Here is a 16414-nt window from a genome sequence, read left to right as displayed (position 1 = left end):
AGATAATTTAATTGTCTATAACTTTGTCGAAGACTACTAGTCAATCCGGCTTTGCTGAATGAATTATTAAACTTTTAACGAAGTGTTGTCTGAGTCAGTTTTGCATGTGGTCAAGCAGTGCATGGAAAATCCAAAAGTTTCAGAGGTGAACACCTATAAAAAATCCGACGTTTCATACATTTCTAAGATGCTGAAAGGATAATTGATTTATTAATCCCACTGATGTAACAGTTCAGAATTCGCTAGAATTATTAATTATTAATCCCACTGCTGCCCTTGGTTGGCCTAGAAATAAACACAAGTAAAACCAGCGTCCTTTAAGAAATCCATACGACACTAACAACGTAGAACCAGACTCCATGAGGTTACCTTGGTGCATTCGTTACGAGTAGCTTGACGCGTAAGGAAACAACAGCGGAAAAAATAGAAAAGGCCAACTAGGCTTTTTACGCATTATGTGCCTTCTTGGAGAGATACAAGCTAAAATGGGAGGTCGTTCAAAGGATTTACAACTCCTGTATATCACCAGTTGCTCGATTCTCATGGAAGTTTTCACTCTGATAAAAAGCAATAGGAATGGCCTGCGCGATATGAAAAACTCCATGTTGGAAATTCTGTTGTCACTAAACTCTGACGGAATTCAGAATTGATATAATAAGACATGAATAACCCAGACTGAGGAGGAGGAGGAGAGACCGATCAACAAAAACAGATACCTCAAAAACAGCTGGCACCAAATATACTGAAGGGAAAACCATTAACCCTCCGGCACTCGCGCCAAATTTTGTAACACGAGCATTCGCGCGTTGTACTTTGTACAACACAGATAGTCTTTAGAATACTTCGTGATCCATATCATTTGGAGCACTACTTTCTTCTGCAAACTTGGGCAGTAGATAATGGCCTTTTGGATGGGCGAATTAACATGATGGAATTCTACCACCAGGCGGCGCTAGTGATCATTATTTTTTCGATCTACTGTGTCTAAAGTGTCTGATTTTTCAGCAGATATGTATCTTCGGCAATGTTGTTCTGGTGATCAAAGCCTACGAGGTGGTGCGAAATAGTTCGATATTCTGCTACTACGTGGCGCTAGTGAGCATTTTCATGATTTTTGAATCTCAAGACTGCGACTATTTAGAAGTACGATAGTATAATTCATGTCATAAGTGAGCTATACTATTTTCGAATCATATCAGTAGGTACGTTGAAGAAATAGAAGAACAATTGTGCTGGTTTAGCATTTTTCTGTAGTAGGGAAGGTTGTGTCATTATTTCTGTGCATGTTATAAGCAGCCCCTTTTACAGATTACCATCGTGGGTGGTTGATTGGTGTTACAGAAATGGTACACATGAGTTTTACGACTTCCAAAGCTTAATTTCTTTGCGTACATATTCCAAAATTATAAATGAATAAATTAATTTAGTTGAGTTAGAGGAACGTCATCTGACAATTTAGTGAATTTATTTTCGGAATATCACCGATTTGGTTTTAGTTCGTAGAAAAATTAGAACGACGATCTTCCAAAGAAACAGGAAACTGAGATACAGTGGGTCGATAAAATTACATGCTCAAGTTCACTAGCGCCTCCTAGTGGAAGAATTCCATATTATTCGATGTACCACCTCGAAGGTTTTCATCTCGTGAGCAACTTTGCCGAATGCACTTACTCGCTAAAAAATCAGGAAATTGAGATACATTAGGTTGAACAACTGACAAGCTCACTAGCGCCACCTAACGGTAGTTTTCTGAAGCAGCCGTTATACCACCTCATAGGTTTTGATCTGCTTAGCAACTTCGTCGAAGATACTGACTTTCTAAAAAATCTATATCTTGAGATATAGTAAGCTGAGTAATAACATGCTCACTGGCGTCACCTAGCGGTAGAATTTTATATCAAACTATCATCTGAACAAGTTTCCCGAAGGAAGTAACCCTCCATATGATCGAGATCACGAGATATGTTGAACAGAATATTGTTTGGTCGAAACTCCCACATCGCGCATTCTATTGGTCTGGTTTCATCAAACAATTTCAGAGTGTATTGTTGCACTTGAGGTATATCAGTGCACAAAATGAGTGTATCTTGTCTAAAACATGATTTCTGAGGAATACACAGTGGTTTGGCATTGATAAATGTCTTTGCAACTAAGTGATAACGAAAAATCCTAAAGTGTTGTACAAAGTGCAACAGCGCGAGTGCTTCAGGGTTAACAACCAAATAAGGATAGCACGACTTAATTTCAATGGAAACATCTCAAGAGGGGGAAATGAAACTATACTGAGAACAGCGGTCAAATATAAAATCGATGAACCAAAGAAATTAGGAAGACCAGCTTTCCCTTGGCGTACAATAATCAAGCTATTGAAAGAAGCGGCATAAATGCAGAGCATTGGGCTCTTCACAAAGAAAAGTAGAAAAAAAACGATGAATTTGTCAAATACTATGGTGGAATCGGTTTATGAAGTAAGCAGTGCTTCGGAGGAGGACAGTGAACTAGTTATGCTACCATCAGTGTTTGAAGGATTTGATGAGGAAAGCCAGGGGTGCATCAGATTCGAAGAGTTGTAACCAGCAAGCATTGTTAAGGACTGGACCTAGACGATCAAAAAACGGTAACAAAACAATATTTAAAAGATCTAATATAACTTCTAGTGAAAATATTACTATTTCTGAATTTAATACTAATTATATCAATACATAAAAAATGATCTAATGTAGAGGGGTTATATACGCTGTGAGGACCATGAATCTCATTTAAAGCTGAGCAGGAATGCATAAACAGACAAGGGGTGCAAGTAAACATCAAAATACCAACACAAATTTCAAGGTACGAAAAATGGTATGAATTTCATGTAATAATTGGAATGGCATTCACAACTGTAATATATACAAATAGCTCACAAAAAACATAAATCTCATTTACTGTTTATTTTTCAAAAAATATTGGAAGAATGTTTATACGGTTGTTTGGCTTTTTCAGTCTATAATATAAGAACGGATGTTTTGTACTGCCCAACGTTTCGGCCACCATTTTCGGCCTTTTTCAAGATTTACCCACCATCTTGCAAAAAATGGTTGAGTAGTACACAGTACATAGACAATTGACGAAGAACGATAGATTTATTACCCATTACCTATCACTCACAAAATATTTTAAGAAAATTGAATAATACTTTATCCTGGGTCCATGAATACAATTAGAGACGGCCCGATATTTTAAAAAGAGCTCGCAATCAGCTATAGCTGGTGGCTATACTTCTGCTGCAATAATTGTGTTACTGTAGAAAAAATCAAATTTTATTAGGTGAAAAGACGTTATAAGCGGATAACCAACACTTACATTTCTTCCACAGATTTTATGCCGTGACTTATGAAAATCTTAAGTACCTTTTCCTCGGTGTTCTTATATTCATTGACGATTCATCGGTAGACCCACCACCAGGTAGCAGTAAAATCGTTTGGAAATTCGGCGAACCTTATCTCCTTTTTATTGCAAGCTTTCATAGCTTATTTTCAAGGTATAATAATACCAAATTCACACGAGACGTTGGAATTTACATGCATATGAATAAATCCAGAACCAGTTCTCTGCCCGTACCAACAAGTGAACCAACAAGCTCACTCACTTGAAAGTGATTTGGTAGAGCTAGCCAAAATTAATGAGTGAAAGGTATCTTGGGGACGCTAAGTATACTAGCTACAAAACGCTCATCGCATTGTGATCTAGTACCACGAAATCTGGACTGCGTTGATTTAGGCCCAAGATACCATCAACATTTTCCAACGAATGATCTACTGTGGTGCAGATTGAACAGGAAACGTGAATCCTGATTTAAGACTTGGTGGGATTGGTTTGGGTCCAGGGTCTGATGAACTGAGCTGTAATAACTATTTCGGAAAAATGCTGTTTTTTCTTCGGCAACCTTCAAGCATCGGTGGTTCGCCGGCTCTGTTTACAATTTCTTTTCAGTCACCATCCCTTCCGACTCATAATATTGTTTTGTTTACATATTGGCAGAATCGGACACAAACACAATTTTCCTGCATGGTGGAACACGCTTTCGTGTATGATTATGAAGCTGACGGTGACGGCGATGAAGATGATGATGATGATACGTAGTCACCCCACTCTGATTGATGGGGTGGAAAATCCGGTTGCCTGAGTTACAGTACATTCTGTGTATTGAACCGATACTTGTTTATCTTGGTCTGCTACTGGTTGATGCCATATCTGGTCCACAATAAAGTACTCTCCATCGCATTGTCATTTCGTTTAAGTGTGTGTGTGTGTTTGTCAATCCAGCCCGTCTGTTGCATAATAATGCATAGTATGATTTAATCGATATATCTGTTGTTATTGGTATTTTCTTTAATATGCATGCTTTGTGTTTTGGTAATAGATAGCTTGAATTAAAATATTTTTCTCTTTTCTATATTTTAAGTGCAACGTTGTGAAGGCGTACAATCGATTGATACAGTGGGATGAATTGCAAGAACCTTAAACAAGCATGTTTAACCATGTGATTATACGATGCTGCGATCCAATTTGTGCTTGCAACATAACCTAAAACATTTTGTGAATTGCTTTTAAATACAAAAGGGTCTTTGTTAGTGCTTTTTGGCGTACGATACCAACCGAAGGAAGGAATTCTATGTGATATTAATTAAGGAATATTTAAATAAAATTAGTGATTGGGTAACAAAGAGCTTTGAAAGAAAAACAACTAAAACGTGAGCCATGATGGAAGATGATCCAGATGATAAGGATGATACCAAGAGGTACGTATGACTCTTCCCATTAATTAATCTCTGCATATCTGCCGAAAACTCATTCAATTTATTTGCAGAAAATCACGCAATCTCAGCGAGAAGAAACGGCGCGATCAGTTTAATCTGCTGGTGAACGAACTCAACTCGATGGTTTCGTCCAACACGCGAAAGATGGACAAAAGTACCGTACTCAAGTCTACGATAGCATTTTTGAAAAGTCACAACGAAATTGCCGTCCGGTCACGGGTGCACGAGATTCAAACCGATTGGAAACCATCGTTTCTATCAAATGAAGAGTTTACCCATTTGATTCTGGAAGCACTGGATGGATTTATCTTCGTGTTCTCCTCAACGGGAAGGGTGTTCTATGCTTCCGAATCTATTACTTCGTTGCTGGGTCATTTGCCGGTGGGTATTTTTCTATGATAATCATTACTCTTAGAAACCTTTGTATGTACTACGTATATGTTTTTTATTCGCATGTTTTTATTTTACACTGTATACAGAGAATGAGTTTAAAATCGTTTTATTTCTAGAGTGATCTGCTCAATATGACCGTCTACGATATGGTGTACGAGGACGATCAAAATGATCTGTACAATATTCTGCTCAATCCGACAGCAGTCGTGGATCCATTGCAAGCAGGGATATCTCGCGAGAATCAGGTCACCTTCTCATGTTACATCAAACGCGGTACAACCGACTATCGACTCGAGGTATCCTACGAGTTAGTTCAATTTACTGGATATTTCAGTGAGTATACCCGCTCAATCATCAGTAATATTAATACAAGAATTAATAATATTTCAGGAAGCGACGTTGATGCTGATTCTTTAATGACGGCATCCAGATTTAGTAGCTATATGACCGATGCAGATACGAGGTTAATCTTCGTTGGAACCGGGCGGCTGCAGACACCACAGTTAATTCGGGAGATGTCTGTTGTGGATAGTTCGAAAAGCGAATTCACCTCTAGGCATAGTATGGAGTGGAAGTTTCTGTTTCTAGATCACCGAGCTCCTCCCATTATCGGTTATCTGCCGTTTGAAGTACTGGGCACCTCCGGATATGACTATTATCATTTTGATGATTTGGAGAAAGTGGTCGCATCTCATGAGGGTCGTAAGTATAGTCTTTTATAGGTTCACGTAATTTCATATTTAATTGGTATTTTGTTTTAGTAATGCAAAACGGTGAAGGTACCTCCTGCTATTATCGCTTTCTGACAAAGGGACAGCAATGGATTTGGTTACAGACCCGGTTTTACATCACGTACCACCAGTGGAACTCCAAACCGGAGTTCGTAGTCTGTACCCATCGAGTCGTAAGTTATACAGATGTAATGAAACAGTTGAGAAACCAAGCCGGAGGGGAGAACAAATTTTCCGACGACGCTGATAGTGTGGAAAGAAAATTCCAGATTAACTCAACGCAAGGCCGAATGGCAACATCTCCGTGGAGTACTAAGAGCTCTAAGTCAACGCGAGTGGTAGGTACACCAGGAGGGTCGCCAACAGATTTGTCCTCTCGGGGTAGGCACCGGTATAACACTTATCACGGACCGGGACCGGATTCGGAACACTCCGCCTCCGTTGGATCTCATGCCAGTCGTCAGTCGATGCAGACTCAACCTAGCACGGTAAGGATAGCCAGGCTTTGTTGAATATTCTATATTTATGCCTTATATCTTTTCAGAGATCACGAATGCGATCCAATACCTATAGTTCAAAGACAACTAGTACTACTACTCAGCACGAGGTGCCACATCCGACCCCTCAATTGTTACTCCACCAACATTCCTTGCTCAATCCTCAGTCGGCGGTAGATTCTTTTCAGCAGTTGCGTACACCGCCAACGGCGACAGCAATCAAACTACCGACCCCATTTATCGAACATCAGCAGTATTTGGCAGCGGTTCCTATTCAACCAGATACAGGTTTCCCGCCGGAGGCTAATGCCGGAATTCTGTCACCAATTCCGTCGACAGTATCGTCAGAAGCTGGTGGTGTCGTGTTAACTCCTGCACAGAATCAAGTTCAGGGACATCTGCAGCGAAAGCACGAGGAATTACAGCATTTGATAATACAACAGCAGGAGGAACTGCGAAGGGTACAGGAGCAATTGTTAATGGCTCGGTACGGGTTGCTTCCTTCGATTGTAACGCTTCCTTTTACGGCCGACGCCAGCAGTAACGACGACAGCCATAGTAGGTGCAGTAACAGTGCTTCCTACCTCCAGCATCATCAACCTCCCCATAGTAGTCAGCAGTACCAAACTCATCCTAGTCTAACAAATCAACCGCCAAATCCGCATTCACATCAACATCATCAACAACAACACCACCACCACCATCACCATCAACAGCAGCAGCAGCAACAACAAATGAATATACCGCCGGATCAAAAACCATTATTCCATCCCAATCAGCAACATGGTTTCATTGACACCGGACAGCCGAAACTGATTGTGGAACCTGATACTGACATGATTTCCTATATGCCGTTGACGACCGTTCCAATCAATCAACTGCAACAACAACCACAATCCTCGCAACAATCGCAGCACTCGCACCAGTTACAGATGCCGCTGTCTTCCAGCGTAGTTGGCACAACGGAGGTAAACTCCAGAGCACCAGGCGGCAGCAACAGTATGGATCTGCTCCAGTATCAGATGGGTCAGGATCAAGTGCAAATTTTGTTTACCTCTGGTATGGAACAGCAGCAGCAGCAACAACAACTACAGTACCAGCATAAACCTCAACATCCGCTACCACTACAACAACAGCAACAACAACACAATCCTCATCAGCAGCATCTACTTTCCCATCACCATCAACATACGCAGCAACAGCAGCAACAACAACAACCCCATCATCAATCTCATCTCAATCTACAACATAGTCAGCCTCGAGCTAGTGACAGTTCGGATAAGAGAGCTGCTTAAACGTCAGCTTTGATCGTAGTGAAAAGTACGGTGTACTAGAGATCGGTTAAACAGTCTATTTCGACGAACTGTTCTCAATTGAATATTCGTTAGTAATCACTTCTCAAAATGAGTGAACACTCATTACACAATAAAAAAAACCAATGATGCTTTATTCGGTAAATGAACAGTTAAAGATGGATAAAAGCCAACATATGGTAGATATGAAAAAAATGTGCCAAAACCACGACGACAACAACAGTAAGAACTTTGCAACTCCCATATGTAGTCATAAAAATATGTATGTATATATTGCATGGATAGTTTCTCCAGTTTCATACAGCTTAGCATCGTGTCCGGTTGCCAGATTTCATCAGTTCTTTCCCCCAACTGTTGTTGTCGTGTATGTTATACAATATATTTAGTGTTAAACAAAGTAACAATAAACACAGAAAAAACTCATCGACCAAACTCTACAGGGATTTTTGTACATACATACCGTTAGTACAGCAAGGGTAAGACAGAGATAGAGTAAATAAAAATTTTAAACTAAATAGTAAAATGTGTGATACTGAGGTCATTCCATGTACCCGAGTAAACCAGATCAGCTTTGATATAGGGCCATAACATAGTGTATGAAAACAGAAAATTGTGCCAAATCGGCGAGAAGATGATAAGTGTAGTGTATTTATTCTAATCGATAATTGTGAAAAAAGCACCAGACAATTTTTGGATAAAAAGATGTATTTATGTGTGAGACAAATAATAGACAGTAACAATAAACGAATGTTGAAATAGATCCTTCATTTGATTCATTATGTTGACTGATTATATGATCGAATTTAGGATGCTATCCAAGGTTTTTAGCCATTACATGACGGATTGAGAAATCCGAACACCCAATTTCTCACGCCTTTGGCCTGGTTGTCATTTCGTAATATTAAAATCTGCGATTTTTGAATATTTCCAGGGTTAGGCCACAAGAAAGTATAAAGCAAAGGGCAAAATGTCTGCAAAAAAGGTCCTTGCAAAAAACAATGTTGGGGGAGTGGTCCTTATTCGATTCAGGGAATAATACAGGCAGATAAGATGGTAATTGATGCTTGCGACCGTGAGTAACATTCCAGATGTATTTAGTTACGGTGCATATTTCGAAATGGAAATGGATGAAAATAACAAGGAGAATGAAAATGATGGAGATATGTGGCAAGTCGAAAACATTGAGGAAATAATGCCTCATGATGATAAGGGCGAACCGACAGTAGAACCAAAACACTGATTACAGGCACAACTACAAAATAACGCTAGACTTTCTGCAAAAGTGAACTTGCGTTATAGATGAGTTGCGTGAATTCCACGAGTACATCATTTCAGTTGTTCGTGAAAATTAAAGGTGCATCCGATCAGGGAAATGTCAGCTGAGTAAGTTAAATGAAATTTAACTAATGAAAATAAATTAAACTAGTCATGTAATTTGCGTTTCGACTTCGTCTTATCAGAATTCGACACTAACTGACAGGACTAAGTTAGGGCCAGATTGACGCTAGCTCCAAAAACGAAATCACTATTTGCGTTTTCTGAGCAAATCCCTAGTCCTGTGTGATGTCCCGCAAGAAAAGAAGTTCTGATGAGAATTAATGAAATCGTAACTTGGTTTGGCTTAGAAAGGCAATGCAATATATTTCTGCCATTTGCTTAGTGGAGAAAATTTTTGGTAAAATACATTTGCTTAAAACCACATTTGCGCGTTAACTAAACTAGTTATAAAATTTGCAGAGTTTTAGGGTCGATTTCCTCACCCTCGCTTAACTTTTAAACCAGGTTTACCAGTACGATTAAACCTGACTTAAACATTAAGCGAGTGTGAAGAAATCGCCCTTTAGTGGAGAAAACAATTTTTTTCTCCACTAAGGAGAAATATAACACAATATATCCGATTTTACATTCGCCACTGAACACAATAATAAAATCATTGAAAAATACGAAAATAGCAACGGTGCCAATTGAAACTACTAAGACTAACCACGCCGGACTGTGGGTAATAGCGACTTGCTAACCGCCATCATAAAGCGACACCGTACCGGCGGTTGGCAAACAGGTAGGGAAATCGAAACTAATCGTTTCGGTTAATAGCGAGTGTGTATATTTGGTAACCTCTTTCAACCGAAGGCAACGTTGCTATTCGTAGATAAGAAGCAAAACAAAGGAAAATGCAAACAAAAATCGTGTCTCGCAGTAAATGTTATGTAGAACAATTTCTGCGTGATTTTTAATTCGACATGTGGATGATTTTTATTTTAAATCAAATTATGTATTGAGTTCAATAAATAAAATTATTTGTTGGGAGACCATAAATTAATTTTTTAAATCAATAAAATTTATTTATTTAAAATAAATAATATTAGGGTGGGTGAGCCAGTTATGGCACTAGTTAAGCATAACGAAAGTGTTTGGTCCTTCACTGTTGTAAATGTACCACGCTAAATTACAATCTATATCATTTTAGAAAGATCTGAGAGTTCTTAACAAGAATTTGTCTTAGATTTAACCGATTTTTCTCCGAAAAAGTTTTTAATGTGACGTCAAAACTTTGTCTCTTGCTCCAGTTATGGCACCAAGTGTTCCTTCGTTGGCCCTAATAGTGCTCCATTTGTTGACACTATTATTATCTCGGAGATGTTTTAGTCGGCGTTTGCAATACTTAAAGTTTAATAGAAATCGTATTATTTTCAGAGGCTATACATGAAATTTGTACGGATCTGAACTCAGATTTAGGAAATACGGGTTGATAAGTGCGCCCACGGATAACCTTTTCATAAATCAGTACATACTAAACAAAATAATGGTTGAAAGTCTATTCATATGAGCTAGAATTACACGTTTACTTAACTGCCGATCTACGCATGATTGTCCCATGTGTATCCCATGACACAAATCCCCGACTTCATACGGGGAACATGCCATTTGAGCCAATATATTCTGATTCCAGATTCCCACAGCACATGAGACATGCGTATAGCAGTAGTTATTTGGTGGACAAAATAGACCACTAGGTCACGTTGACAACTTTAGACGGTTCTGGACGACTTTGTAGTGAATTTAATGTACAATAAAACATGTTTCCATTATAGGTAGTGAGTTCATATATTTGGCATGTTTTATTATGTAATGACATTTTTTTAATCTTTTTCAACCTACGCTCTTCTTTTTCCCGTTTTATATCTTCTCTCTTTCGTTTGCGTTCTTCTGCTTTAAGTTTTTTTTGACATTAAAAATGTCTTACTCCACTATCTGGGGCTAGGTGTCATTCTAAAATCTAAACTATCTCCCATGTAACGAAACTATGTAAGGTTTGCACGCTTATAACTCCGATATTACTAGATGGATTTTAATCATTCATACACCAACCGATTCAGAAACACCTAACTTAAATATTGGTAATAATTTAATATCTCCCCAATAAAAGTAGACGTTTGGAAATTGGTAAAATTAAAAAGTTCACGAAAAACGGGAAAATTACCATTCGTGAGGCAGATTTCTCAGACACAGCCGTCAAAAGAGGGCAGCTTAGTTGCTCAATGAAACACGAAAAGTCATAAATAGAAGCAACGCATGTCCGTTTAAATCAGTTGTTGCTCTTATCCCATACGAGCAACATCGTCTCCGGGCGATGCAATAAGCGCATTCGCTCACACTCACACCTAAGTGACTAAACCATATACGGTTAGTTTATAAATAGAGGTGACGCGTACCCGTTTGAATCAGTTTTTGTTCTTATGTCGAACGGGTAAGACCATGGCTGCAGCGTCTAGGCACTACACTAAGCGGTAGACGCTATGCATTTTCGGCTGCGGTGGCCGTGTGCGGATTTTTCGGGTACCAGCACGGTGTCACAGAATGATTTGCAAAGTGGGTGGGTGGGGTGGTTTGAATTTAATTCAATACGGTGTGTGCTGCTTAAGAGTGTTGCGTTTGAAAAAAATATTTATTTTTATGCATGCGTGTGCGTTGTAACTTGTTAATCCATGTTTACGGCGCTTTGTAGCTGCGTAGGGTAAAGACCCTATTGGTTTTCATGTTTCATATTTCGGTTATATGTTTTTTATGAGTAAGGCATCTGACAACGTGCTTCTGTAGTTATTGCACTGTTCAGCAGCGTAGTATTTTATTTAGGAGAGTACACTCAGGTTTTTTACGCGAATTTTGAAATTTACGCGGTTTTCATTAACGCGTTTTTTTAAATTTACGCGGTTTTCATTTACACGGCCTGTATCCCCTGCGTGAAAAATCTGAGTGTAATTGCATCGGAAACAATCACATTCCCAGCAGAACTTTTTGTTTTCTAATTTCAAACACTTTTGTTTCGTACTGCACACAACGGAAAATTTTAAAACAGAACTTACCTTCCCAGCAGCAGTTTAAGCTTGTGTTCTTTTTCGATTCAAATTCAAGTCATGTCTTAAGCGTTACTGGACTTAAAATTGTTTTCCCAGTTTATCCAGTAAGAATATCTGTCCTACCCTATGTATTTTAAACACAGTTCTAATTGCGTTTTAAAGTATACAACAAATAGAACGGTCGGGTATACTAATTTAAATTTTAAAATAAATCTGTTTTAAATTATGAATCAAACCGCTGTACTGAAGATATAATTATGTCAGTCCTATTACCACATAAAACACCTATATAACATAAAACGCTGCAGAATTGGTTTAATAATACAATGTTTACACTACAGAGTTATAACACGTTTTAATAATTAGCAACAAGAAAAATGTCACCAAGATAGCATAAAAACCCGTTTTAACTGGTAGTGTGAACGTTGTATAACAATGTAATTTATCAAATAATTTCATTTGTTCAACCACTAATCGATCAAGAAATACTTAACCTTAAGATTGTTTACTTAAGTTCATTAGTACATCATTGAAAATTTAAATGGAATATGAAATTTCATATTTCATGGAGAATCTGTATATTTCCGTTGGCGGGCGTGGGCTTCCTCATCACAGCTCTCAATATGGAACTTTTCTTTTGAATATATTTTCTGGACAGACCAGCCTATTTTTACTAGATGGATCAGCCAAATAATGCCAATCATCTAGTGAGATACTTGATTAATTAATAGATTACCGTTAAAAGACCTTCAATAAATTATGTTTTGATGGGGAGGATATATAGCAAATTGTAACATATGAAAACAGGCGAGTGAACAAGAACGTGAGTCGATATGTGTGATAGATAAAATTCATTTGCACGCTCTTGAAAAAAGCTACATTTTTAATGTCACCGTGGTCGTGTCCTGTACACAACCCTTTAATTTTTCATTTTCACGGTGAATTTTTAACTTATTGCGTTGAGCTGCTCGCAGTTTCTTTGCCTCTTCTGTTTTAATTTTTTTCTTCTTCTTTGAAGTGTATTTCATCCAGTCGCTCCTTAGCCGTTAAGACCGGATGAAATTGTTTTTTGTAATTCCTGTGCTATCCACTGCGGCGCGGTAATGGTGGCACCTTCAGAAAATCCGAAAAACTCTTCTTTCGTTTCGCATTTTGTACTTTAGATGTTTGTCGAAGGGCGTTAGACATATTTTCCTGTGCATGTTGTGGCGAGATGTTTCCAGTTTGTTCGACAGCGTTGTGCTTTTCAGCAACGGTACATTTATCAGACGATGTTGGTGGAGATGCGATTCTGACATCGTTGATAATACTGACTTCTATGAAAATCGATATCAATTATATTATTCAAATTACAAAAGGGGTTTGGAAAGATATTACCATTCGACAATACTTCCAACTGTTCAACTTCTTCCATAATAGGAGAATCAATTTTAAATTCGTTCTCTAGGTGGTGCTCGAAATTGGGTGTATTTGGTGGCAATTGATACTCAATGAGCATTGATCCATCGCTCATAAATTTTGAATTGATGCAACTCGATTCTGAGGACGAAATAAATAAATATTATTAAACATATTCATCTGTCAACACCAATATATAACTACCGCAGGAAATATCACAGAGTTCTTCATTCTCAATGGATACTACCTCGTTTCTATTGGGATTGACAGGCGAACTACATTCATCGCCGTTCTGTTCTTCAGGTGCAGCTTGTTTCGATAAGCCAAAACTTTCTTCTGGGATGAAATTATTATTGACATCAAGAAATGGATGTACAAACTTGTTATAAAAAAACGAATGATACGTTCCTCTCGATTAAGATCAGCTACATCGCCTTGAATTTTTTATAATGTCTGGCTACCGATCATGTCCACTGCTTGAATAATATTTTCTACAGAGATAGAAACGAACTTTGACATTGGCATAGCTGGGTCTTGAATTACTGAAGAAACACTTTGATTTGGTGTCGTTGGAGGAGCATGAGGTACTACGTCCGGTGCTGTGTTTCCATCAAGAGAAATGTTTTGTCGTTGTGCAAGACACTTGGAGTAATCAACACTATCCGGGTTAAAAGGATACAAACCATAAACGCGAAATCCATTTTTGATACTCTGTGCCTTTATTCCGTGTTCAACAGTTTTAGCTAAAGCTTGTCCAAAATGCGGTAAAGTGAGAACTTCTCCATAATGGTTCAATCGCCAGTCTTCAACCACCCGCCTCCATTGATCTTTAAGAGGTTTGAACACGGCCACATCGGCTGGTTGGGTTATGTGCGTAGTGTTCGGGTAGAGCGATATTAGAATAATATCTAATGATTGGCCACTTCTAGAGCTTTGTGCGAAACGTGACCATCAACAAAGAATATCACCGGGAATTTAACATTCTGCTTAACGACAAATGGATGAAAAACTTTTTTAATATACTCGGCAAAGATCTTAGCGGTCATCCATCCGCGTTCACTGACTCCAATGGCCCAGTCAAGAGGAAACCCTTCCGCAACCTCCTTGCGAACTCTTTGCCCCGGTAGAATAACTTGTGGGGTCACCACGGTACCATCTGCACTAAATGCAAACATCGTCGTAACGTTTTGCTTTCTAGCAGCTTGCTCAATTTCGTATACATTACGCGAGCCAGTTTTAGCGATAACTTCTCTTGTCTTCGGATGCAAATAAAATGATGTTTCATCGCCGTTGAAAATGCGGGATGGGTCAAGCAGCAATTTCTCAATAACCAATCCTTCGTTGCCGAGAACCAACCTCGAATGTCAGATTCGCTGACCCGTCCGCTGGCAGCTGTTATAGCTTCCGGAGTACGCAGGGAAAATCCTGGATTCCTGCGCATAAATGATTCAAACCATTTCCTTCCTAAACACCAATAATCAATATATAGCCTTCATATTTTTTGTAATATGTACTGACCTGGACGATTGTTTTTAAATGGCGTTGGCCGTTGAACTGATGCGACAAATTCATTCACTTTAAAGAGCAAGGTTGTCCGGGAAACCGGAAAACCCCTATCTTGCATGTCAGTCAACCACCTTACTATTTTCCCCTCCTCCTCCATCGTTAGTACAGATTTTGGCCCTGAAGTATTTTGATTTTGCCAGTGGCCACTGAGGCGGTACCGGACCGTAGAAACGGGAATGCCGTATTTCTTGCATGCGGCATACCTCGTCATGTCATTGCGTATTCGATTTATGCACATTTGTACCGCATCTTCCGGGTACCGCGCAGCTTTTATCTTGGCGCACTTCCCCATTTTGCTGTAGAAGTAAAATAAGGATCCATCCACGGAATGATATATAGTGGTTTAGGTACTTACCGCGACGATTTACAACGGAATTTGATGCTAAACAGTTTCCGCAACAAACAAATATGTGAAAAGACCTTTACACCTATGGCTCACAAGTAAATGTTTACCAGTTTGACACCGCAATATAGAGTGAAAATTTCAACGGTCACTAGATTAAAAGCCCGGGAGCATCGGAAAAATCAATTCGCGCAAGCTAAGGCCAAATAAAGTACATACCAAATTGATGCACCAGTTCTTCGCTCTATGAAAAACTATAGTAAAACATACGAAACAATTTAAAAAAGTAATATCATAGTAATATCTATGCATTATACATTATATATATATGTATTTAATGTATTGAGTGCTTGCATATTTCCGTTAAAATTAAGTGAAACAAAATGTATAGTTTTTAGCTCTACCGTTAGGAACATTGCTGATTTGTGAAGGTTTGTATTTGAAATGAATTATGCATCGTTCAACGTGAATGTTTCAAAGTGAAACTTTGGGAATCAATGTGAAACAAGTTTATATGTTAATATTAGTTTAGGAAATACTCTGGTCTGACTCCTATTTTTGTTAAATGCTAGTTAGATCCACTAGTGCGAACAACTGGGGCTAATGCCATGACTGGCTCACTCACCCTATTGTCCCCATTTTCAATAATAATTTTACTGAAATAAAATTGAATTTTGAAATTAAAACTTTATTGCTTTAAGGAAAACATATTTTTAAAACTCTGTTCGCACCAATTATTTTTCGTTTGGTGCAATAAACAGTATTTGTTTGTATTCAATAACACATATTTTTAATTATGCTGTGTGTTTCCTGCGTAGAAGTAAAAATGAGTGCATCGAAGTAATTTGGAATGAACTGGAAGTTGTAGCTTTATGCCAAGCTTGACATGATGTGTTCCAGGATCCGATTGATAGGACAAATCAAAAAGTCAATAACCTGAAAGGAATCTATGAGGAAACGCGGCGTAATTTGTCTTACATTCCCAAAATGCAAACGGAGCTATGACCACAATC

At 38.5% G+C, this 16414-nt stretch overlaps 1 protein-coding gene across 3 annotated transcripts in view; it reads left to right on the top strand.

Moving 5' to 3' along the window:
* LOC131694189 (circadian locomoter output cycles protein kaput) overlaps nt 1–8496 on the top strand; it is a 35809-nt gene extending 27313 nt beyond the window's left edge. For 2 of the 3 annotated variants that reach the window (XM_058982673.1, XM_058982674.1), the window contains exons 2-6: nt 4448–4784; nt 4853–5183; nt 5312–5897; nt 5957–6414; nt 6471–8496. In XM_058982673.1, the coding sequence (XP_058838656.1) occupies nt 4744–4784; nt 4853–5183; nt 5312–5897; nt 5957–6414; nt 6471–7718 (2664 nt within the window). In that variant the 5' untranslated portion in view covers nt 4448–4743 and the 3' untranslated portion in view covers nt 7719–8496. The remainder of the gene's footprint in view (nt 1–4447; nt 4785–4852; nt 5184–5311; nt 5898–5956; nt 6415–6470) is intronic. The other variant, XM_058982675.1, reaches the window with a different exon arrangement.
* Nucleotides 8497–16414: the final 7918 nt, after the last annotated feature.

Source organism: Topomyia yanbarensis, chromosome 3, assembly GCF_030247195.1.
Source record: "Topomyia yanbarensis strain Yona2022 chromosome 3, ASM3024719v1, whole genome shotgun sequence".
NCBI lineage: Eukaryota > Metazoa > Arthropoda > Insecta > Diptera > Culicidae > Topomyia > Topomyia yanbarensis.
This window is presented reverse-complemented; position numbering and strand designations above follow the sequence as displayed.